This window comes from Pholcus phalangioides, unplaced genomic scaffold (assembly GCF_987345545.1).
Source record: "Pholcus phalangioides strain wild (caught in Gottingen) unplaced genomic scaffold, Ppha-v1.0 ptg000018l_1, whole genome shotgun sequence".
NCBI classification, from domain to species: Eukaryota; Metazoa; Arthropoda; class Arachnida; order Araneae; family Pholcidae; genus Pholcus; species Pholcus phalangioides.
The window spans coordinates 3,856,137-3,882,283 of NW_028301611.1; the positions used below are offsets into that span (position 1 = coordinate 3,856,137).

Below are 26,147 nucleotides of genomic sequence, written 5' to 3' on the forward strand. Positions count from 1 at the left end.
AATTGCATCACAGTGAATTGTTGTTGGTGAATTTTACGGACACTCATTCTAATATGTGCTCATTCGTTAGAAATTACATAGAGGAATACAGACAAGGTGCATGCGTGGTTTAGTAGTAGTCTTGACAAACATTATCTATAACCGTTTTTTTATTGAGAAAAAACAAAGAAACATGCTTGGCTCCTGAGAAATTTGGATGCCACTAAAATTTTTTTTCCACCGATTTTTTAAGGGCTATCTAAATAATAAAACCAGTCAGGATTAGAATGAAGCAGGAATTTTATTTTTTGAAGGATGGATAAGAAAGATTCTATGATAATTCTTCAACACCCCTCTCCCCTTTTCATGAACTATTCCATTTTCAAAATAAGAAGAAGAGAACTGTACTTACCGAGAGCATTGCAGTAAATATCTATCATGTTCTGAGGAAAATCCGAAAGGCAAACTGGGCAAGTCATGGTATCAGCTCCTAATGACAATAAACAAAAGCATCGTTTTGTTATTTACGTATCCCATAAAAATAGAAGTGAAAATGTGTAAAACAAGAGACATGTAGATTAAAGATATAAAGTGTAACAGCGATATACTGCCCTTGATCAGAGGTGTTGCAGGTCACTAAAGTGATTTGTAAATGGGCAGCGGACAATTTAAGTGACCTAGAAATATGCTGGTCACTCAGATCTGGAAATTTGCTACTCATAGCTTAAGCAATATATAACCGTGTTGTCGCTCTCTTAAGTGATGAGTAAAGGAGCTGTGGTGGGGTCATTTAAGTGATTTGGAAATGTGTCGCTTAGTTCATTTTTACGAAATTTGGTTTGAGGTCACGGGTCACATCTGATGACACAGAGGGGTGCCATTTGACCCCACAGGTTTGTCATGAGACAGTCGTAGCGGTTAAGCATGTATAACCTATGACAACGATGGGCAAACAGAAATTTGTATGTATGGTGTGACCATATGACCTGCATTTTACAGGGCATTTTCTTAATTTTAAACATCGCAATATATCAAGGAAACAGTTATTTTCCGGATGGGTGGGGGGGGGGGGGGGTATTTTCTGGGGTCGAGTCCCGGCGGAGACGTGATGACTTTTCTTTCCGATCTCACCTCAGCATAATATCCGGAAAATAACTGTTTCCTTGATATCTCTGGCTGAGAAAAAAGCCATCTATATCGCAATATATTTTTTATAAAATTCCCAGTTTTTCCTCTCCTATATTCAATAAGGATTACTTGAACTTTCAAAATCAATAATCAAGATTTTTTTCACGACCTGGTCATAATTATCACTGGAGCCCAGAAGTTTAGGCAAAATGCCATAAATATCTCTTTTTTTTTTGCCAATTTTCAAACTTTTTTTGGTAAAAATGTCTTTTCTGAAAATTTTCCTGCCATAAATCTTATTTTAACTTAATTTTAAGTTTATTAATGAATTTCAGGAGCCATAATCAGTAAAACTTTGATATTTTGAATATTGAAAACAAAATAATTGGTTTTTAAAAATTTCCAACTCTATACTAATTACAGGGTTTATGTTATGGTCGCATTTTTCGCAAAATGCAAAAGAAAGTGTTAGAATACAAAAGAAGTAGTAGCCACTTCACAAAAATGCGTACAGGAGGTACGAAACAAGACAACATCCAACCTTAAATCATTAGCATTGTAGTATTTTGCTAAAGCTTTTCCCCCATTTTCGCTTTTTTGCTAAAGGAATTTTTTTATCTAGCTTATACCCTGACAAATTACATCAGAAATTCCCCCCCCCCCCCTGCACCTTTCAGTTCCATTTAAATATGAATAAGTGATCTGAGAGATCGGTGTTGACATGCATTAACTTTGCTTTGACCGGATGGTGTTACATGTGAATGATTTTGTTTCAGGTGAACGAGGCCCGCGTTATAAAAGCAGAGGGAAATTTTTACTAATCCACATGCTTTATGTCTCGATCAGGCATTGGATTGCATTGTATATGTATAGCTGACCAATGACTATCCCAAGAGGTCATCAATTGAAGTCATGGCTCACACAAGCGGGGTAGAAGCAGACAGGGCTATGGGGTCCATGTTGTTCTGATTTTGTTTTTTACACCATACGCTACAAACAATCACAGCTATTTATTTTACATACATATTTAATATTCAATTAAATTGGCCAAAGTTGCTTTCAGGGGTGTGTGACAGATGTGGCTCAGGGTTTAAGCTACGGTTGCATTTTTCGCAAAATGCAAAAGAAGTGGTTGCCACTTTTGCAAAAACGCATACAGGAGGTACAGAACGAATACATTCAACCATCAATCATTATATTAGCATTGTAGCATTCTGCTAAAGCTTTTCTCCCCATTTTTGCGAAAGGAATTTTTTATCTAGCTTAAACCCTGATGCGGCCACATAGCTCCCCGCTTGGAGTCTCGCACATGTGATAATATAAAAGTTAATTTTTTTTTACTACAATAGAACAAGGTAACTATGTTTCAACTATAGATATTCTCATAATTACTCAAAATAAACAAGAATTATTCACAACTCAGAGCCTCCACAGATAATTTTATTGACGAGCTTTGCGTCTGGTAATGGTGGCCCTATAATTAACCTAATCCTGAGGGTCTATTAGCATTTTATTTTGTTTGAAATCAGTTTAACTTGGATAAAAAAATGCATTTATTATAAAACCATAATTAAAGCAATAGAGGGATTAAATGCAACCATTTGTTTATCGAGTTTTTGGACTTTTATAATACCTCAGTTTTAGTTATTTTTTCTTTCTTCCAAAAATTATAAATGCCTTTTTATAGTGCCTATTTTAGGCATTTTTAGTGCCTAAACTTCCAAGCTCTAATAATCGCAATATAATTTACATCATGAATAATTTTTGTCATGTAAACATATTCATCTCACATATTTGTCAAATGTTTCGTTTGGGGAATTCTAAATTTTCACTTATTGTGTCATGTGAAAGCTACATATTTCCCGCTATTGGAGATTTTTCAGCAATTTTAGCGGTAGTTGGCAACTTTCCTTGGCTTTTAAATTTTTTTGGAGGAACAACATTTAACAGCTTAACGTGCATTTGACAGTTTTTTTCGGCGATAATATTGTGCTGTCCCGTATGGATCCCGATTTTCAGTTTCCCGTAATTTTCATGATGAAAATATGGCAAGCCGATGTATTCATTGTGTCGTGTGTATTGATACATTGCAGCCTGAACACTTTTGGCGGGCCGCACTAATCTACGACACTGAACTTTGGCATCGGATATTTCCGAGATGACCTCCGAGATAACACAAAGCGAAGTGTTTTTGCGGTTCACCTAAATAAACGACGAAATGTGCTACTCGGCCTCCTTGATCTTCTTGAGCAGTTCGTTTTCTTCCCGCATCTGCCGGATTTCTTTGATTTTCCTCTTGAACTCTTCTTTCTTCTCCGGGTCGACGGTTTGGAAGATCCTCTTCCTAGTGTTAACGACGTACTCCTCGAAATACTGAGGCTGGTTGAACACGTAGAATAAGCTGACCGGAAACGAGACGTAAGTGAACAGCTTGAAAACTTCCAATTTCCATCCGCCCATCGTTTTCTTTTCAATTCCGGTCTGGAAAACAACAATATTATTACACGAGTGCGGCGATACGAAATCTCGCTGTTTACATCACGTGAAATGAGTTCTTGGGTAGCTGCGTTTCCGTGGTCTCTACGGCTACTGCTGCTCCTTCCAAATTATACAGGGCCTTGTGACTCTGGGCTATCTCCTGACTTGAAGATGCACAAATCACTACAGTGACCATATTTTTTTCAATAAAAAAACTGCAGCGTGATAAGCTAATATCCTGGATTATATTGGACTTGTGATCACACTGACGAAAAGAGATGACCATTTCACCATACTGTTTATTAAGGGGCCGTTCAAGTATTACGTCATCATCGATGGGGGAGGGGGGTTTGGATAATGCTTACGTCATCAACCACCCTTTATGAAAATATGAGTTGGATTCAGAGGGGCAGAGCTGATGACGAAATTTTGCTGACAAGGGGGGGGGGGAGGGGTTCAAAAATGGCTAAAAATTTGCTTACGTAATACTTGAACGGCCTCTAACCGCTAAATCAGGGGCTCTCAAACTTTGCGCCTCTTAACTTTTGTCAGTGGCGCCGTGGAGCGTTGGCCTGACAAAGGTTTTTTTTGAAGAGATTCTTTGTTAAACTACTCTGGGGGCGAGCAGCGAATAAGCATTAATTAGGGTATCGGATGCCACGGGTGGAAAAAGTTCGAGAATCCCCCTGCTCTAAATCATGTATGCTAAACCCGTGACCCGTCACATCAAATCTAAATTTTGTAAAAAGAAAAAGAATTAAGCGCCACATTACCTGATCCATTAGTGACCTGCGGTGCATTTCCACATCAATGAAATGAACCGCGGCACATTTCTAGATCACTCAAGTGCCCTGCAGCACATTCTCACTTCACCTAAGTGGCCTGTGGCGCATTTCCGGATTACTTCAGTGACTCGCGGCACATTAACAGATCACTTGAGTGACTCCGCGGTGCATTTGCAGATCACTTAAGTGGCCCTCAACACGTTTCAGACCAATGAAGTGGCCCGCAGTCCCCAAAAGGTTCAGCACCCTTGACCTAAACCATAGTTTCCCAATCTTTTTTGTCCCAGTGCCGCCTTCAAAAAATTTTTTCTCCCATCGCCCCCAATGCAATCTAACCCATAGGATCCTATGTTATACCCGCAACTTCTACCACCCCTGAAACTTTCCATCGCCCCCAAGGGGGCGTTAACGCCCAAGTTGGAACCACTGCCCTAAACTGTGCCAAAGAGCATCAAAATTCAATTTCACTTTTCTAAATTCCATTGAGAAATGAAAATACTCTTTCAAATTAAAATTTTTTTTTAAACGAGACTTTTCGTAGAGACGTTATAAGCATTATCACATTGAGAAAAAGGCAAAAGACATAGCAATCAATGTTAAAATTGTCGATTTTACTGTTGACATGTGGAAATTTAGTGGAGATTTCCATCATCAATAATTTTAAAAATTGAATTAAATTCTCGATTTTATAAATATTGGGTTTGCTTAGAGATATGAAGCCTAGAAAAATAGATATAAAATAATTAGAAAAGGGCCTATTTTCAAGTTGGATATCTATGCAATAACACTGAATTTCACTTTTCCATTTACATCTTCTCAAGTAAGAAAATGGACTTTATCTTGTCTTTTGATATCCAACTCATCAATATAAGTTAAAGATTTTTAAAACATAATAATGGGTCCATAAATTACATTTAAGAAATGTAATATGTGCTTTACCAGCTTTAATTGGAGCATTTTTTGAAACAAGAACTAGTAGATCTGGGTTTAAGAGAAAATAAAACATCAAAAGAAAAAAAAAAATATATATTAATTTCTAAATTCCTTTAACTTAGATTGTTTCTTTGATGAGCTGCGAAGGGAGCTACCATGTTGGTTACCTTAGATACGGTTTTGTATGTCCCTAAAACCCTTCACTGAAAAAGGGAAATATCATGGTATCCAAGAAGCATCATAGTTATTTCCCACAGATAAAAAGAAAAATACTCCTCTTTTTAAAAAACAACTCCTTACAATTGCATATATTCTGCTTTACACAGATGATATGATACTGGTTGCGGATACCGAGCAAAATATACAACGGAAAATCAATTTAGTTTTTAATTTTTTTGAAAGGTTTTTTTTTTATTACATTGACTAGGTATTAATTTGAACAAAACAAATGTTGTGATTTTTAAAAACATAGGTGGGGATAGACTTGAAAGTCTCTCATATCTCTGCCCATGTTGAGAAAAGGTAGCAAAATCGCAAAATCAGATAGCTGGTTCTGGAAAAACCAAGAAATAGAAGTATCCCAACAATATATTTATCTAGGAGTGCCTTCTCCTCTGGTTTTTTCCCCATAGCTGCTCGATTTTTTTATTAATAAAGCAAACGCTGCTATTAACTTGTTAATTAAAACTAAATGCAATAATCTAGAAAACCTACCTGAAATTCTTCAACTCACTTGTAACCTCAGTATTATTGTATAGTGCTGTAGTTTGGAGTTTCGAGTATCTTGACAAAATTGAAAAAATCTAACTTTCTTAACGAGAATTTTCTGATTGAGACCAAATACACCTGGTTATATAATTAGATATGAAACTGGACGAGGAATTCCAAAGCAATCAGTTATCAAATCAATTTTAAATTTATGGATTCACATTCTTAATCTTGGCGATAACAGGCTGACTAAGGAATGCTTTTTGGCCCTCACTCAGCAGAAAAATAATAATACAACTTTTAACTGGGTTTCTCAAGTCAAACACATTTTATCCAAATATGGCTATCTTTATGTATGGTCCATGTCTATTACCAAAAGCGTACCATTCCATCTATTTTAAATTATATTGTAACTTGTGTGATTACCATAAAGATTATAACCATATTTTAAGCTCAACAGACTTCCCACATTATAAAAATTTCATTTTATCATTTTCATGTGAGCCATATTATAATTTCCCATTTAAAGTTGTCCATACATTTTTCCGTTTGAGATCTAAATCTTTTTTCCCCCCACCTATTTTTATTATTTTGCTTAAAAACTATATACTTTGAACAAGTTTTTGTGTTGTTTTGAGGGACCTTTGTAAGGGACCAGTGGCTGGCTTATTATCAAATAGATTATTTGCATAATAAGCCAGCTGTTTGACGTTACATAGCTGCCAACTTTTGAAAATGAAAATTCTGGAAATTTTCGCGCGAACCCGTATTTTATGCTAAAACTACTCCCTAATAAATACGAAAGGGATTTTTCCAAATAAAATAGGGATTTTCCAAATAAAATAGGGATTTTCCAAATAAAATAGGGATTTTCCAAACATAAAAGTTAAAGCTTAGGGAATAAAATCCCTACTTAAAAACTGAAGTCAAATCGAAATAGGGATTTTACACACATGGAAGTTAAATCCTTTGGAATAAAATCCCTATTCAAAAAACAAGTGAAATTGGAGGGCAAAACTTCAATGGTGATCTACAAATATAAATATATATATTGTGTTCAATCAGAAACGCTGTGAACAAACATTCTGCGCACATGACCCCAAAATCATCAGAAGATGAATGGAAAAAAGCGTCAATTTTTGAAGAAGACTGACTTTTTTTGTGACACTTGCTTGATGTTTTTTTTTGATTTCACATGGATGATGATGTCAGTCCTTCCACCATGACCGATGCTTATGTCCATAACACAACTTGTACAAAAAGGAAAAGTCTGCCCTTTTCTGGAACGTTTGATGAAAGGAAATTCATCGGAATAAGTATGTTTAAAATTGATTAAATATGTTTTTGCTTATCAGTATTCACGTTTTGTTATATTGCATGTACGTAACTTAAACAAAAGAAATTTTGACCACATGGCAGTCACTATAATCTTCAATTATTATCCAGGACCATTGGCTACTTAGCTATTTCCCTGCATGATAAGACAAACAACTTTCTTGTTACCATCAGCGGGTTTGTAAAATGGGGAATTTTCCCATTTACGACGTTTGACGTAGGGTGACCATATTTCTTCGAGAGAAATACGGGAAATTGGGATTTCAAATACAGGAAAATACTGGACATTTCCAATTATAGCCAAAAATGATGCCAAATCCGAACAAAGTTGCCAAATATTGTGGAAATTATAGAAAAATCACAATGGCGGGAAATGAAGCATTACTACAAATTGCAGTGGATTAAAATGAATTCCACGAAAAACAAAACATTCTCCAAGACAAATGTGGGAGATTAATATTCTCATTTATAGTTGTAATAATCACAATATAATTTATGAGTTGAAAAATAATTTCAATCTTTGACTTCAATAAAGAATAAAAATCCAAGTAGGCTTTGTGTAAAATATGGGAAAAACCGGGGCACTTTTGCCAAAAAGTCGGGATGGTCAAAAATACAGAAAATACCGGGACTGTCCCGAGAAATACAAGACATATGGTCACCCTAATTTCACGTAATTTCAAAAGGAGAAAAAAAGAGGCTTCATGCCCCACAAGAAATTCCTTAGGGATTGTTTTCATAAGTGGAGATTTTTTTAAATGAAGTAGAGAATGTTTAGGGACAATTAGGGATTTTCGTAAAAATTCAGGAGATTTAAGAACTTTTCAGGAGGTCGAGGGTTGAAGCTAAAATTCGAGAGATTCCCGGAAAATTCGGGAGACTTGGCAGCTATGTTATTATTATTATTAACTCCTTAAAATTTTGGAGGGGAGTGAAATTAATCTTCAAAATTACATTTTCAGATAACACTGCCCCTTAACAATACGGGGCGAGATATATCTTGGCCCAATGAAAATAGAAGAAATGAATTCCAGCTCTCCCTGTTTTTTCACCTCTTTTCTCATCATTGCGAAGCTTCATTGTAACAACATGAACAGAAGTTGCTTTATAACTAAATACTACTAAACCAGACATGCACCTCATCTGTATTCCTCTGCGGAACTTCTAATGAATTGATACATGTTGGAATGTGTGTGTATGTATAGTGAACCTTCCTTGAAGTTTGTTTCTGTGTAATGTTTGTTATGTGTAGTGCTGCCACCTAGAATCAATTTTTTAAACTATGAGTTATTATAGTTTCAAACTATAACTAAATACTGCATTTCATGTGACTTTGTACATATTTTGGAGCAATTTAAAAATATTAATAACAATTTTTTAATTAAATGTAAGAAAACTTGTACATTGATTGCAATTTTTTTTTCAAAAAAGACAGTTTTTCAGAAATACTGGTTCCAATTAAGTAAATAATGTATTTAATTTTATTTAATTGTATTTGTATGCCAAATTGCACCCTGATTTGTACAAATTTGGCATACATGCTTTCAGTCTCCACTAGCATGAAACTTCTGGTTATTATTGTACTGAGAAAGAAGTCAACAAAAGAAATTGTTTGGAAAATTGGTATTGATATTGAATGGTGGGTGGTCTGAAAAATTGAAAGCTTTAATAGAAAAACTTGTTCTCAAATTGCTCCACATTCTGAATCACTGGTACAAGTTTATTCTGACTGCACTTTTGAGTAAGAAGCACTGAAATTTACTGGTAAAAAATGGCCAAAAATATGGTTGATAGCAACATTAGTCATAAGAAAATATCACAAAAAATATGACACATCTCCATAGAAACTTGTGCCCTAGGCATAACCTAACTGTTGAACATTGCAAAACAACCAACAACTAAATGGTGATGCCATAAAAACATCTAAAACTTGATATATTTTTCCATTAACAGAAAAAATATCATATAAGCATTAAATGCACATATAATGAAATTTGATTTGTTTTCAAGCAAAAAAGAATATCTTAAAGATAAATGATAAAACCAACAAAAATACAGACGAGGCACTTAGATTGATGAAAATACGAGTAATGAATGATTCAAATGTGAATAGACTTACTTGGCATTGTAGGTACAGTGCTATTTGTGAATTGAAACCCTACTGGAGGAGAAACAAATGTCGGTAGATTACTTTCAAGACCATCAGGGAAATTTAGTGGCTCACTGACATCAACGAAGTGTTGGATATTACTGGATGGCTGGAAAACCATTTGAGGCTCTGCTTGATCAGCGAGAAGAATTTCTCCTGATGTCACCAAATTAAAGCTATCTATACTGTCCACAGCAAGTCTACGTGGAGTGCTAGAAATAAAATCTGTCACAGTAGGAGTAGAAGATACACCAAATTCAGTTGTGGTACTGAGTCCTACTGGGACGTCAGTAGATGTTGCCGTCAAAGTTTCTGTCATGCTCTCTGTCAAAGCATCAGTAGTTGAAGAAGACTCGCCACCATGCTCTATAGAAATAATTTGTGGGTGGGTGCTTGAATTAATTTTGATATCATGAGGAGTTGTAGGTGAAGTTTCTAGTTTTGTAGTTGATGTAAAGTCTGGTGTAGACCTTTGTGTAAGAGTCTGTCCGAAAGCATCACTTGTAGAACTTTGAAGATGGTCGTGAATATCTGTAGAATTCACAGCATTTTCATAGGAAATTTGATTTTCAATTCCATTAGATTCAGTGGAAACTTCACTAGACGATTCTGCAATAGGACTCTCAGTTATTTTGTATGTCATGGTAAACCCTTCATTTTCTGAGGTCACTGACCCCTCGTTGGTCCTTAAAATTACAGTAGTTGAAGTTCCTTTGGTGGAGTTTCCATCAATCCCAATGGTTTTCATACGTGTTACTTTGGTGGAGCTGCTTTCAGTTGTGATGGATGTTTCAAGTATTTCCTCTGCCTTTGGCTCATCAGTCATAACTATTGTTGTTTCAACTATTTCTTCCTTTGGCTCATCAGTCGTAACTATTGTTGTTTCAACTATTTCTTCCTTTGGCTTCTCAGTTGTAAGGTATGGCAGGTCAGGTAATGTTGGTGACAAGCAGTTTTGGGGAATGAGGTAGCTTTTTGTGACTTCATTTTCTGACAACAATAAAATGAGCTTCATTAAAATTCAAAATAATATCAATAATGTAAGAAATTGAAGCATTGTTTGAAATTAAAATCATCAAAGAAAATGAATGAAATACAAAAACATAAGCATTTCCCCCCTTTACATTCTGATATGTATTATTTCACTTTCCTGATTATTTTCAGCAAATAATAAAAGGAGATAGCATGCAAAAAAAATAATAAAATAAAACAATTTTTTTTCCGGAGGAGGGAGATCGTGATTATGATAGTGGTAGTTGCAAAAACAAGTCGAACTGCTTAAAACTATTTCAATCTACAATTTCCACTTTCTTAAGCAATCAATCATCCATATGTGACAATTATGCTCACCTTGGATGACCAGTTCTCTTCATTTTTTATGTATGTTTTTTTGTAAATTTCTTTTGTTAGATTTAAAAAAAACAGTTGTTGTAAATATTTCAAAATAAATCCTCCCAAAAATATTAAAAACCTGAAATGAATGAAATTACAGGAGCAAAAATAGACTACTGACATTCCACTTTAAAGAAATGATGATAGAGGATGCCATCCCACCCCCAAGCAGAAACAACAAAAAATCGCTAGTAGGAATTTAAATAATGTACATTCTATTTAGTCAAGCTCGAGAAACAAAAAAAACTCCATAAAAACCACTGAAGTGTGTAATGTGAGTGGCTTAGTCAACAAAGCAAACTGAGTTCAGGGGTAGTGGTGGTGCCAAAACGCATACAAGATTGTATATCAACATGGTGTTTTTCCTGGAACAGTGTTGTTAAACTCAGAGGGTTTGACCAGACCTTTTTTTGTAGGGTCCTGTTATTGTGAAAATTTTCCTTATTTTTGTGAAAAAGGTCATTAATTTTGTGAAAGGTATGTGATTTTGGTGAAAAGCGAAACAATTTAGTTAATTTATTACAAAAGAAGGGAAATGCCAAATTTATGGTTTTGTAACGTGCCGATGATCCCCCGGCGTAAAAGTCCGTAGTCACCGTCACGTTATCTTTGTCATAAATGTTACTAGTCTGCAGCTGTGATCGTATGGCGACGATCAAGGCCGATCGTGATGTTCGCCTGCGATCGCATGCAAATGAGGTGACCTTGAAGCCGATTGGCTTGATCAGACACGTGCGGTCGGATGTTTTTCCTTTAAATACCGGCCGTACGTTGTAACAGGGCTGATTCCGCGTTCGTCTAATCTTGTTCTGTTCAACTGAAGCCCTCTAGTAGGACGGTTCACCGTCTTACTACCGTATCTATTGGCCTTAGGCTGAATCGTTAAAATGCAATAATCTACATTATTTGAATCCGTTTTCCGGCAGGTCCGGAATCAAAATATAAAACAATCTTCACAGTCAAAGTTCTTCATTGCTGATCGAGGTGGTCCGGCCCTCAACCGAGAGGCCCCCGGAGCTGATCAAGGTGGTTCGGCCCTCAACCGAGAGGCCCCCTGGAGCTGATCAAGGTGGTCCGGCCCTCAACCGAGAGGCCCCCTGGAGCTGATCAAGGTGGTTCGGCCCTCAACCAAGAGGCCCCCTGGAGCTGATCAAGGTGGTCCGGCCCTCAACCGAGAGGTCCCCAGGAACTGATCAAGGTGTTCCGGTTCTCAACTGAGAAAACTCCTGTGGTATTTACGGAAAAACTAACAACATCGGATGTCCGATCGCTGCACAGGTTGACTGTTGTTGATCATCAATTGGTGAGCCAGTATCTTTACTGCTAACGTCAAATAGAGGGCTCCAAGATAAACTAATCCATTGTTAAAATTAACTAACCCATATAATTAATTGAATAAATAATATTTCATGCGAGAGTTTGTTTCTAATTATTTTCCACTTGTCGTTTGCCACTTTATTGCTGGATATTTCGAACCGGGCAAGCAACTCCCATAAGGGACGTTGCAATTTTGGGGGCTCGACCGGTTCTCAGTAAGTGTGGCAAACCGCGGGTGGAAAGTACTTTCGCTAAAAAAAAAAAAAAATTTTTTTGATATTTAATATTGATTTTAGAGATGAATTCTAATAATCATAGTACGCCGTAAAATTCGGGCGATCATCTGATCAAGGTCAAATCTAAAATTTGCGAAAATGTGATTTTATGTTCTAGTCGTTTTGTGATTTTACATTCTAGTCATTTTCAATATTTAAATGTTGAGACTAAGGACTTTTTCTCCGGTTGCATGATCCTGTAGGAGAGGGGAGGGAGTGCCTGTCGAAATTAGTGTATAATGTGTATTTTGGAGGGAAATGTTATTTCGTGTATTTTGGAGGGAAATGTTATTTCATGTGTTTTGGAGGGGATAGTGTGTTTTATGTGTATTTTGCGGTTTTTAGATAAATGAGATAATTGATGTGACGTTTGGTGTGATATTTTGAGGTAGTGGTGAGGAAATTGTGAAGTTTTCGGAAGGTTGATAGGGCAGGGCCCTATATCTATATATTGTATTTTGGTGTTGCGATTTCATGCGGGATTTGAAGTTTTTGAGTGTATAATTATAGTTAGTGTATTTCATGCGGGATTTTTGATATTTTTAGTGTATTGATAATGTGTATTTAATGCGGGATTGTTTATTATATTGCATTTCATGTTTTCGATAGGTTTCTTTTTCCTCGGGATATGGATTGTTAGGAAAACTGGGCCTTAGAAAAATTCTTAAGAATTTTTCTTTCTGGTGGCAGGGGGAATGTAACGTGCCGATGATCCCCCGGCGTAAAAGTCCGTAGTCACCGTCACGTTATCTTTGTCATAAATGTTACTAGTCTGCAGCTGTGATCGTATGGCGACGATCAAGGCCGATCGTGATGTTCGCCTGCGATCGCATGCAAATGAGGTGACCTTGAAGCCGATTGGCTTGATCAGACACGTGCGGTCGGATGTTTTTCCTTTAAATACCGGCCGTACGTTGTAACAGGGCTGATTCCGCGTTCGTCTAATCTTGTTCTGTTCAACTGAAGCCCTCTAGTAGGACGGTTCACCGTCTTACTACCGTATCTATTGGCCTTAGGCTGAATCGTTAAAATGCAATAATCTACATTATTTGAATCCGTTTTCCGGCAGGTCCGGAATCAAAATATAAAACAATCTTCACAGTCAAAGTTCTTCATTGCTGATCGAGGTGGTCCGGCCCTCAACCGAGAGGCCCCCGGAGCTGATCAAGGTGGTTCGGCCCTCAACCGAGAGGCCCCCTGGAGCTGATCAAGGTGGTCCGGCCCTCAACCGAGAGGCCCCCTGGAGCTGATCAAGGTGGTTCGGCCCTCAACCAAGAGGCCCCCTGGAGCTGATCAAGGTGGTCCGGCCCTCAACCGAGAGGTCCCCAGGAACTGATCAAGGTGTTCCGGTTCTCAACTGAGAAAACTCCTGTGGTATTTACGGAAAAACTAACAACATCGGATGTCCGATCGCTGCACAGGTTGACTGTTGTTGATCATCAATTGGTGAGCCAGTATCTTTACTGCTAACGTCAAATAGAGGGCTCCAAGATAAACTAATCCATTGTTAAAATTAACTAACCCATATAATTAATTGAATAAATAATATTTCATGCGAGAGTTTGTTTCTAATTATTTTCCACTTGTCGTTTGCCACTTTATTGCTGGATATTTCGAACCGGGCAAGCAACTCCCATAAGGGACGTTGCAATTTCCTTAATTTGTATTTTGTGAGGGGCGGGGGGGGGGGGAGTGTTTTTAGACACCAAATTTTGTGAAGGGTTCAGAAAACTGACCCAAAATTTTGAATAGGCAGGTCCCTGACATTATAAAAGTTTATTTTCTGAATAAAAAATTGTTTAATGAAGTATGAAGACTATTTTGTGAAACGTTTTGTGACCAGCACATGCTAGCTGACTCAACAATCAATCAAATAGTCCAGTGATTTTGTAATGATCACACAATATCTCAAATGATAAGCAGCGGAGCCTTTTTCTCTACTGGCTCCGCCTACACACACGTGTACGCTTACGTATTTGACGTACAAGATTTGTATTTTTGTCTAGAAGCAGTGGTTTTACATTCAGTTCAGTTCTTTTCATGAAATTCGATAAAATATGCAAATTCTCTTAGTTTATTTCACCAGTGTATATATATGCACACCCCTCTGGCAGTTAAGGGGATAACACTTGATAAAACAATAAAAAACTCTGTATAAACATAATGTCAACACACTGAAACAAAATTAGAATTAAAAACCATCTAAAACTTTTGTTTTTTGTATGTTTCTATGCAATATTTGAATTGCCTTGAAATACTTAGATTTGGCCCAGGGAGTATTTTTAAAAATTCCACTTAAAAATGAAATTAAAAGGAAAGAAACCCCTTTTCCTTGAAATGACAAAGGTAAGTAAACAATAGCATCTACGAACCTGGATTATAGTAATCATATAACTTCACGGTGCCTTCCTTTGGATCATCAACTTCTGCTTCTGTTTTCAGAAGGAATCGAAAACACCTCTGTTTGTTTGTCAGCTTCAAAAAGAACACACAAAAGCTTAATGATTCACTTCAACTCAAACACAGAATTTCTTGAAATATGCAGACATTTTGATATGTAATTTTGGATGTTTCACACCTTTGATTAGAAGCTGTGTTAAAAATTAGATAAAATTCACACATCCCATTTAGTTTATCAGGTGTGTATAAATGCATGTGTATAAAATTCTATGCATGCACATATCATTCAAGGAAATAGACCTTTTCTGGATATTATGCAGAGGTGGACTCAGAAAGGAAAGTCATCAAGAAATTTATTAAAAACACAAATGTTAGTAAATATTTATTTTAAAATTTTCATTTTTTTTTTCGTGAAGAAATAATTCACTTCATTCAAATTTTTGATGATGCAGGTTATATTCATCTTCACATACAATTTTTTTTCGAATTTTTAAATCACATTTTTTTCAGGAGGCACTTTTTCTTGGAAGCAATTTTAAAAACCCACTGAAAGTTCAACTTTAAGTGCTGCCAATTGATGAAAGCCACTAAAGTTAATATTCACCATATTTCTAACTTGACACTTATAAAATCCTTTAAGTTATGATTTAACTTCCTGAAGTTAAAATAAAAAAACTTGAGTGAGGAAAAAGCAACCCACACATGTGTGACACCAGGGTCTGATTGGGATATACACGACTCTGCATTACTTATTTCATGCACTGTGACATGAGGCGCTGAAGTAGAGGCATTAATAGCCTTCTTTAAGGGCCCCTAGCAAGTTTTCATGGTTTCCCTTTCATATGGTTTTCACCCATGGCCTTCTTTGAATGTACCCAGAACCACAAGGAGGCCACGTGGCCCTTGGTTGAGAAACACTGCAGTATATTCACTATATTTCTAACTCAAAACTTATAAAATTCTTTAAGTCAGGTTATAACTCCCTGAGGTCAAAATAAATAATAACTAATACAGAAAAAATTGATATTTTCTTCACAACTCTTATCATTTGATCCTATATAGAATATTTTCTCTGTTACATTACAATAATTTTCTATATATTCACGGTTCCACTAGATGGAGACCTAGAGTTTAGAGCTGATTGTGAATGGTTTTTTTTCACCAAATTTATTGCTATTCATCATCTCCATTGTCATAGCAGGGAACAGTTTTAGAATTCAGCGACAATTTTTCCTCATAACTGGAAAAGAATTATTACTGAGAAAATGGCATTGAATAACATAGTTCTAAATGAATAAGCATCTGATAATAAACTTACTATCATTACTATCAATACAAACTATAACACTAGTCTCTACAAAGAAAATGCATAGTATATACAAAGCCCAGTTATGTTAAGATGATAGTCATTCTAATAAATCTGCATGCTTTAGATTACTCATTTAATAAACTTGAATTAACTTGAATAAAATTGGAAGAAAAAATTAAAAATAATGTAAAGGATTAGGAAAAAATATACACTATCAGACGAAGAAGTTACTCATTTCAAATAATGTACTGGTAATGAATATGAAAAATGAATTACCTTCTCAAAATACAAATTCACGATGTTACCTTCTACCTCATGTCTTTTGAGCTCAAGATTCTCATCATTATGTAACTGGAATAGTATTCATCACTTGATTAAATTGATGCAAATTTTATCATAACTATATTACAAGAATAACTCTTAATGACACAAAATTTCTCAAACACCAAGTGTCTTTATCACACAAAAATCTTCACCTAAGAAACCTCTCTGTAACTCTACACTTACATAGACACACATGTACACACAAAAAAACATAATTTCCTGCATTTAACCTGCATGAGTGAATTAATTTCAATACTTTAGAGAAACAAATTTCATTCACCAATAATAAAACTTTAAGGATTGGAAGAGATTGTTGGTAAATTTTTTTTTGAAAAAGAAGAAATACAATCACCCCGCTTAAATGAATATCAATGGTTCTAGTACACAATACCTGATTAGGCAGGGAACAATTAAAAATTGCTGTTTAATACCATTAGTATAGTTTGTATATTGAAAACTGATAAAGGATCAACATTAATAAAACTTCTGGAATAAATCTGACATCAAAATGAAAATAAAATTATATTGAATTAAAATGATCACAATACATAACATTTTTACTTTTTACTGCACAGAGAACAAAAATAAAATAATTAAATTATATGTAATGACAAATTAGATACTTCAAGGTCTGTACCCATTCTTAAGTCTTTTCTGAGACTTAACTTGTTTTAATTTTTAAGTCTTTTCTGGGTCTTCACTAGGCAACTTATTTGTCATTAATTCCAAATGTTTTATCCAATAAAAATATTATATACATAGTGATTAGTGTGTATTAAAAGTTCTTGCGTGAATCATAACATTCAATTAAGTGGGGGAAAAGTAGCTGAACTTATTCGATTAAGCAGGAAGATTTAGCATTGTCTATAAGGGAGGAATTTTGATTCCAGTGGATTTTATCCATTTAAGTGGGTATTTATCTTTTACCGGATTAAGCGAGTCCGACTGTATTGATTCTTTTACTCACATTTATACACACCACACACCATCTGTTACCATAAACAATTAATTTTTTTAATGAATGGTTTAAAAAATATTTTCATTCTAACCTCTTCATATAATCTGTGGATTATATGAAGAGGTAGGAATGAAAATATTTTTTATGGTAATTATGGTACATTATGGTATTATGGGAATTATGGTACATTATGATAGATTAACTGTATGGAACTCATTTGTATAGAATGGAATTACCAATCCCGTCTCAGAAAAAAAGGGAGAATAAAATTTTTTGATCATGAATTGCTGTGTACACACACATCTGAATTCATCGAAGGCTCAAGTCTAAGCAACTGTTCTTACCGAACCTTTGTAATTATAATTTTGATGAAAGGTTGAATATGAGGGTGATAAATATCATAAGAGTTTTAATTCCCTAACAATGCATCAGAAATAGCTTCTTATTGAACAATTCCCCCTCCCCCCACACTATGAGCATGTGATAAGTCAAAGGATCAAGCAACTTGTATCTGCATCATCATGACCCCAAAAGGGTGGGGCTGACAGGATTCCAGCCCCGGGGACCGGGAAGATTCTCATAATTTTTAATTTTCTCATGCTATAAATTCACTTCAGGGGCCTGTAAAAGGTCTGGTCTGGAGACAAGACAAAGGTCCCAGCCTAGGGGCTTTGCTCCAGGATGTGGGGGCCACCATCAATATCTATTAATCAGTAGCTCCACAACCATCATTGATATCAGTTAAATCTTAACTGGGAACCATTACCATAAAAATTATGTGCATTATTTAATATTATTGAAAGTGAATAATTATTCTACACTCATCTCCATAACCAGAATTATCCAGAACATTCAAAGAAAAATTAGATCCAAATTGTTAAATTTTCACACTAAAAAATCAAATTTAAATTCAAAGAAAGCTCACCTTATGTAAACTCCATTCATCAGGCACAAATCCAGACATCATCTTGACTTCAATGACAGCCATGTTTGATTCCTGTCCAGGAACTTTATGCCTAAAGTTAAATGAATAAAACAACTACAGTATATATTTTAACTCGTAAAAAAACACATTCCTAATATTTAAGGCATTGCAAAAGGGGGGGGGGGGGGTGTCTACATAGAAGAAAATACTCAGTAATTTATATTGGTCAGGAATTTATTGATGTCATCATAATTAAGATTACCTTTTAAATGTAAGTTAGACCAAAACATGAATATTGATGAGATTATCAAACTAACGAAATCATCTTGCTTGAACATGTAGAATTTTTGAAAAAGTTTTTACACTCTCTCTGTTACTGGCATCATTGATTATAAAAAATTAGTTGGCCAAATAACATGATGGCAACTTTCAGGCGCACAATAAATTTCAATACACTCAGAAAACTAAATTCAATGTTTTTCTGTCTGAGACTCAAAAATTAGACTGGCATGAGTGCATGAGTAATCTTCCTGTAACAGCAGCAAAGTAATAAATAAATTTTAAACTATTATATGGTATATGTGTAGAGTATTTTCAGATCTTCAACTATTTTGGCTAGACAAATCTCCCAAAATTTACACACACACCTGATTAAAAGCAATACATGTCCATTCAAATTTTTTCCATACCTTGGGCATGTCAGGCAATAGATTAGTCCAGCCTTGCAACCAAGTATAATCAAAACTATATGTAACCTCAAAAAGAAACATTCATTTCTTACCTCACACAAATTCCTATAGATGGCACATTACATGCTGAACTACCTTCTCGGGTAGCTTTGATATTCAAATCAAATAGACTACTTTCTTTACCGGAATGCACATTGTATTTCAAACTCACCTGTTTTTTTGGAGGAAAACAAAAGTAAAATAAATAGAGTGTGTTCATAAAAATTTTCAGTTTATTAAACTTATTGCATACAAGCAACTGTGCTTCAGTTTCATATTAATGACCTAAAAATTTTTTCTTAGGTCTTTTGATGAAAGCTCATGGACAATGCTCATCACGTAAAGACAATCAACTCACAAATTTGAAAGGACAAAGAGGTGACTTTGCAGAATTTAGACAAAGTAGAAGATGTCGCAATCAAATTTAACTTGTGAATTCATGCCAGAAAATTTTGAGAACATCTTAGAAGTTTCAAAATCAAGATAGACTTTGACTGCTTGAGAATCGAATTCAATTTCTTTGTAACCATTATCATATTCACTAATTCTCAAATCTATTAGATTAAGCAAGTGGTTCTGAAACTATTGCCAGCCATGGCTCTCCTGTGGTTCTAACTTTGAGGCATGAATGCAAGCCGATCTGTCAAGTAAAAATTCTTACCACAGAGAGCAACAGACCTACATAGTAGAAATATTCACTTAAAATTTGAATACAGCTGACAGCACTAAAAATTTACAAGCAACACTGGTTATGTATGCAGACTGTTAGGTACACACACACACACATTTCCATCAAAACTCACTTGAGGATAAATTGCCCATGGCAATGGATCTTACAAAGAAAGGGTCCAAAGGTGTCATCCTTAAAAACTATGGAAAAATGTAAGTATATTCGTCTCATCCAAAAATGAATAAAAACAAAAACTACTGGCGGAATGCAATTAATAAAGGTGCAAAAAAATTTAAAATGTCAAAAGTTGGCTATTTATCATCTCTTGCGCCTCTTGGTGGTATCTATAAAAACTTCTTTTCCCTGTTTTCTCCAGATTTTTTCCCTAGAAACTAGTTGTTTCTTTCTTTTTCTCTCTTTCTCTGTCTGTGCTGTATCTAATTTTGTGTGGTTTGACTGACATAACTCTAAAACTTTAGGATTGCAGGATTTTTAATTTCATTCTTGGCCTCTATTAGCATTCAAAATATTGATATTTCCAATTTAATGACACTGTAGAATTCACACACTTTTAAAACACACCCAATTTTGACACTGTAGAATAACAATTATTCTCAACAATACCTGTACCAGTGCACAACCCTCACCAGCAGCTTGGAAGTCAACGACAGTAGGCAACACCGGAATCTTTGATGTCTGGGTCAAAATTTTATTCCTTTCATCAATTTTGAACCCGCGTACAAAATCATCAGCTTCAATAGCAATACCAATATTTACAGGATCTTTGTTGATAAGGCTTGAATATTTTGCCAATGCTTGCAGAGCGACGACAGTGTCCTATTAAAAATTAAAAAGCACAGATATGAAAATTTAAATGAGTACTTTTAGTTTAAAATGTGTACCAGTTGAATTCAGAAAAGAAATAATTTTTCCCGTTTTGTATCTGGATATTGATATTATTGAAAAACAAATGATCTATCAAGTTTTTGTTTTGATCTTCAATAAATGATTCAAATTTTCAATAAATGATTTGATTTACCTGAGTAGAATAAAATCCACCATCAGGATTTCTATGATGCGCAATCCACCGAACTACTGGTACTGCAGAAACTTTGTTTTCTGTTGCATTTAATTCCAGCATAGCCAGTATCGCGTATCCTGCAATTTCCATGCTGATTGCCTTGTTTTTATGTTTCCAATGCATGAAGTTTCCTGCATATATAATGGAAGAAATTTTTTCAGTGACTTTAATTCTGTCCTAGGGTAAAATTTACATGAACTTAGCCACCTATACAATATATGGCCGACAGCTACATTTGTATTACAGAAATTTAGTTAATCATAAGTCTAAAGCATAGTTTCCCAACCTTTTTTGTCCTATCGCCCACTTCTTCAGAAATTTTTTTCTTTTATCGCCCCCTAACGCAATCTAACCCATATTATCCTATGTTATACCCATAGCTTCTACCGCCCCCATGGAACATTCCATTGCCCCAGGGGGTGTTAATGCCCACATTGGGAATCACTGCTCTAAAGTGATAATTTAGAAAAGATGTATTTGATCAGGTAGCCACGAAGCATGCAGCGATAATAATTCATTTAATGCAGAACTACATGATTTAATAACACTGCTCAACACTGATTTTTATTGCTAATGATACTCTAATGATTTTGGGGTGCTCATTCCATATCTGACACTGCTTTTGTCAGATTGGCTGCAGTTTTTGAGATAAAGCGAAAATGCAATGTCCATAATAATACATATACACAGCACACAAATTGCATCAAATGTAAATCAATAAATGTAATCAAATGTAAGTCACTACAACAAACCGATCCAATAATAAAGAGTAATAAAAATATAAATCAGTAATAATTATTTTAGGTTATGCCTATTTTTCAACAGATAAATATTATGAAATGAATATTTTTGAAGAAATATTTGTTACTAAACCTTCATCAACAGCTTGACTCTCAAGTTGCATAAGATATTCCACTCCCAAAGGGCTCTTTGCAAGAGCTGCAGCATAAGCATACAGAGCAACAGAGTAATCATCCGATGTAGCAGAAGACTTCATGCAATGAAGAGCACTTTGAATAACCTTCTGGTCATTGAATCCAGATTCCAACAGTGCTATCAATATGTAAGCAGTAAGTGTTGCGAATGAGCCATCTCTGGCAAGGCCACCCTTTTTAGAATAAACAGTCAATGAGAATATATAATGATATGTTATATAAGCTGTACAAAATTTCAGTTAATAGTATGAACTAACATCTGAAATACACAAGAACATAGTTAATCCGAGCAGCTAAAAAAAAATCTGTGCAAAAAAAGAAGGGAAGAAAATATCTATCTCGTTTTACTTTGAGCCTCTACAAGCTTGACACAACTTATGTTAATTGCAATTAAGTTTCATCATTGGGCCCCTCATGCTGTTGCTGCGCTCTCATGTTAAGATGGTCTGGACCACCTTAATATTCATATATGGTTTGGACTGTCTGCTTTTGCTCACTGTATTTCCAAGAAAAATGTAGATATCAGGCTCTGTATACAATTAAATGTTATTAAAGAGAATCATTCAGTCTGAAAATTCAGGCATTCGCCATGTTCACTTCAAAATACGGAAGGCAGATGGCAGCAACAGCACAACACTGACAACATTACGTTATGATCACTCATGTACTCACGCATAATACATTCCGACAATATACCCACTTGCTAACAATTACCCTCAGGAATATTTATGAGGTGCATGTGTATGGTTAAGAGGTGCTCTGTAACTTTTGCCTAACATGTAGAGATACCCGCTGTCACAAAATGTTTAAACGATTCATTTCTGACCCTGGTAATCAGAGTTTTCCTTAATCAGAATACATATTAGTACCAATTAGTTCAGATTAGCTGAGTCTTATTGTAATATTAATTTGGACTTGAAATGGAAGAAGAAAGAATATTTAAAATTGAATTGAGAATGGGGAAAATAAGTGATAATTATCATAATAAATCAATCTAGTTTGAGTGACTCATTGACTCAATGTGTAAAATGTGATAAATTACAAAAGTTTAATGAAACTATTTAATCAAACGATCATTATAAAAACAAGTTATACTTGCAGTTCCTTATGAATAACAGATCCTGTCAATGGAAAGCATCCATTTTCTAACTGCTTTTTAAGAATCCAATGGATACTCAAGACTAGGTCACGATCATCAATTGCAATGTACCTCCGAGCAGATGAGAAAGACTTAACAACAAATGCTGTAAGCCATATGCTGCCTTCCTTATCGCTCATTCCAAATGCACTATATGAACCGTCGCTATGCCGGTAATTGAGTTCTCTCTGATATCCTATTTTCATAGGAACAAAAATAATAATAATGATAATGTAAATCCAGACCCTCACCTTACAGCATTATATTTAAATAACTATTAAACTTCAAAACATTTTATTAACTATTATTATCAATGTTAAACACCTCATTAACAAAATTTAATTAACCCTCAGAATGCTCTCATCAACTGCAGATGATCAGCCTAGCAGACTACTTGATCATCCTATGATGCTCTGGATTTTTTTCTTTTTAATACGAAGTTCTTAAAATTACCTATAGATGACGTATGCATATACAATTTTTTTATTTCTCTATTTTCTAATAAATCTGATTGTACATTCTAAGATGGGGTGTACATTGTTGAGTAGTTATGGAATGTCTGCTTTCTACCAACCACTATTTTGTCAGTGATTGTAGGTTCGAACCCAGATTTTCCGTAGCACACCTTTTTTTTAAATTGTATTCTACATTGAAACCTGTTCAAAACAACATCAAGAGACTGAAATAATATTCTATTTTAGGCAGGTTTCCATGAAAGAGAATCACTATGCCCTGAAGTCATTAAAGACACATTATTTTGGACTTTTTTCTACTGGTAAAAATTTTTTTGCCACCCATATTTTTTGTAATTTTCCCAGCCCTGATAACCAGTTCCCTGCAACATCCTCAAAGGAAAAAGTCAACATGATAAAAAAACAAAATCAAAGAAATAAAAAATAGTTCTTAACCTTTTGTCATGTAATTTACAGCCTTTTCTTCCGTTTCTTTATCAAAATTTCCAGAGTTAATCAGGTAGTCCATAATGTAAATATTGGGAGTGAATAAGATCATATTCTGCTCACCACAACCTACAGGCAAACGAACCAGTTTTTCAAGTCCCACTACAGCAGGGCCCATAAGATCACCTGTAACATCAAAGGACAAAATAATAATAAACTAATGACACAGTCTTACAAACAATAATATAAATGCATTTTAATTAACGTTTTTATTTTGTTAAAGCCTTTTGCAATAGAAACTATACATACCTGTGATTGAGATATAGGCTCTGGAAGAGTTTTCGACGACATCATCTGGTAGAAGCAAATCAAATTCTTCCAAATACGATCCATTGGAATCTAGAAACGGGCACTTGATAATTCAATATTTTGAGAAATATTACAATCAAATTTCAGACAGGAATAAAAAACAATAAGTTTCTATGGAAATTTGTTTGATTTGTTCTAGGAACTGCCTAAAATTTAGAAGTAACTTTCATGAAACACTAAGAAGCACTATAAAAAGTATAAGCTGAACAAAAGTTGAGATAGACAACTTCACAATTGCATGTAGGAGAATTTAAAAAAAGATGAAAAACTCCTTTTATTTTACACTATGTAATACTATGCAAATAGGTTCATGAGCCATATTGAAAAAAAAAAGTGTGTGAAGTGCGTGAGGTGGTGTGCCATGTGATGTAGTAAGCTCATTTATTTCTCTCTCTCACACAACATTCAGATGAAAAAGGTAATCTCCTAGAATGTCCAGACTGTTAAGCTTAGTGCTAAGAGTATTAAGTACATGTGCACTGAAACCATTCAAGTCTAATTTTTTTTAATGTGTTTTCTGTTTTAGCTTAATCATTCATTTTACATGAAATGGCTCAAAATTTTTCTTAAGAACTCACTTTGTGGGCAAAAGAATGAGTTGAAAGTTTCTTCTTGTGGAAATCCTTCAGCCTAGGGGGGGGGAAAAAAACATTTTTTTTTTTATATGATAAAAACAATCGTAAAATTATGAAAGTTTGCACATAAACTAAACAGAACACAACTTATAAAATAACTAGAACTTGAAATTATTTTTTTTTCAACTTTGCAAATGACATAATTTATCTAAAAATGTTCAAACCTATATCGTCTACAGTTTTCATGGCCTTTAATGAAATAATATAGCTTCTGAGCTATTAGGCCAGGGCTCGAGAAATTCACATTTCGATGTGTCTTTTCACATGACAGTGCCCATCACACATATAGTCAAACCAGTTAATACAATTCTTGCACCCAATCAAACCCCAGACATATATGTAAAGAGCAACTCAATGAGATCCGGTGCAAGAAGCCTTTCTCACTTGTCACCGAGTTATCAAACCACCAAAGATGCCTGCCCCAGATAGGGGCAAAATGTCAGAAAGTAAATTTCTCAGACCATGGTCCAACAGTCTGGAAGCCAAATTTACAGGGTGCATAGGAAAATCCCTTTATCCTGGAATAACTCTCGAACTGTTGATCCTAGACGCATACTTCCAACTGGAAAAAGTATCCAAATAGGCATGCATAAGGCATGCCATTCATATTGCAAAGGGTTGTAAAAGTTATTACAATAAAAAAAAATTTACATTTTATTTGGTCATCCTGTCCTAAAAAATCTGATTAAAAAAGTTATTGCTCTGTCTCTCTCGAGCTGCACAAAATAAATAAATAAATAAATAAAATAAATAAATTCACATTTCTCAGTGCAATATTTGCTTAGATATTTGAATTAAAATATCACTGAAAATGAGGAAAATAATCGCATAAACTATAACGGACTAGTTCATTCTGTATGTTTCATATGCTGACTATTCTTTCCCTCATTTTCATAATTTTTTGAATTCAAATATAGCAGCGATTATTGCACTTAGAAATTTTTTGTTGGGCTCAGGATAGACAGGGCAATAACTTTTCAATTGGGGTTTAATTGGGGGTTTTTCAGACAGGGTGACCAAATAAAGTTAATTTTTTTATTTTAATACTATATAACAACCTTGCAATATAAATGATGTATCTAAGGTGTACACGTTATTTGGATACTTTTTCTAATAGGAAGTATGCCTCTAGGATCAAGGTTTGCATTTATTTCATGACAAAGGGACTTTCTTATGCACCCTGTATGCGTTGCAATATGTATATACGTATCCCAATAAGTAAAAAAATGGTTTGACCATCAAAACATTTTTCCCCCTAATTGTGACGGAAAGTAAGAGAAGCCATTTCATTATCATG

The 26,147-nt window shown here is 34.9% G+C and overlaps 1 protein-coding gene across 2 annotated transcripts in view; it reads right to left on the minus strand.

The window, feature by feature from the left end:
- The window catches only part of LOC149071592 (pregnancy zone protein-like), a 106,229-nt gene that overhangs the window by 8,646 nt on the left and 71,436 nt on the right, over positions 1 to 26,147 (minus strand). For both annotated transcript variants that reach the window (XM_089247941.1, XM_089247940.1), the window contains exons 22-34: positions 24,794 to 24,845; positions 24,156 to 24,245; positions 23,856 to 24,032; positions 22,905 to 23,143; positions 21,748 to 21,982; positions 20,833 to 21,005; positions 20,418 to 20,630; positions 19,177 to 19,295; positions 18,396 to 18,486; positions 16,465 to 16,539; positions 14,852 to 14,954; positions 9,466 to 10,485; positions 392 to 469 (exon numbers count right to left, since the gene is read on the minus strand). In XM_089247941.1, coding sequence (XP_089104067.1) covers positions 392 to 469; positions 9,466 to 10,485; positions 14,852 to 14,954; positions 16,465 to 16,539; positions 18,396 to 18,486; positions 19,177 to 19,295; positions 20,418 to 20,630; positions 20,833 to 21,005; positions 21,748 to 21,982; positions 22,905 to 23,143; positions 23,856 to 24,032; positions 24,156 to 24,245; positions 24,794 to 24,845 — 2,665 coding nt within the window. The remainder of the gene's footprint in view (positions 1 to 391; positions 470 to 9,465; positions 10,486 to 14,851; positions 14,955 to 16,464; positions 16,540 to 18,395; positions 18,487 to 19,176; positions 19,296 to 20,417; positions 20,631 to 20,832; positions 21,006 to 21,747; positions 21,983 to 22,904; positions 23,144 to 23,855; positions 24,033 to 24,155; positions 24,246 to 24,793; positions 24,846 to 26,147) is intronic.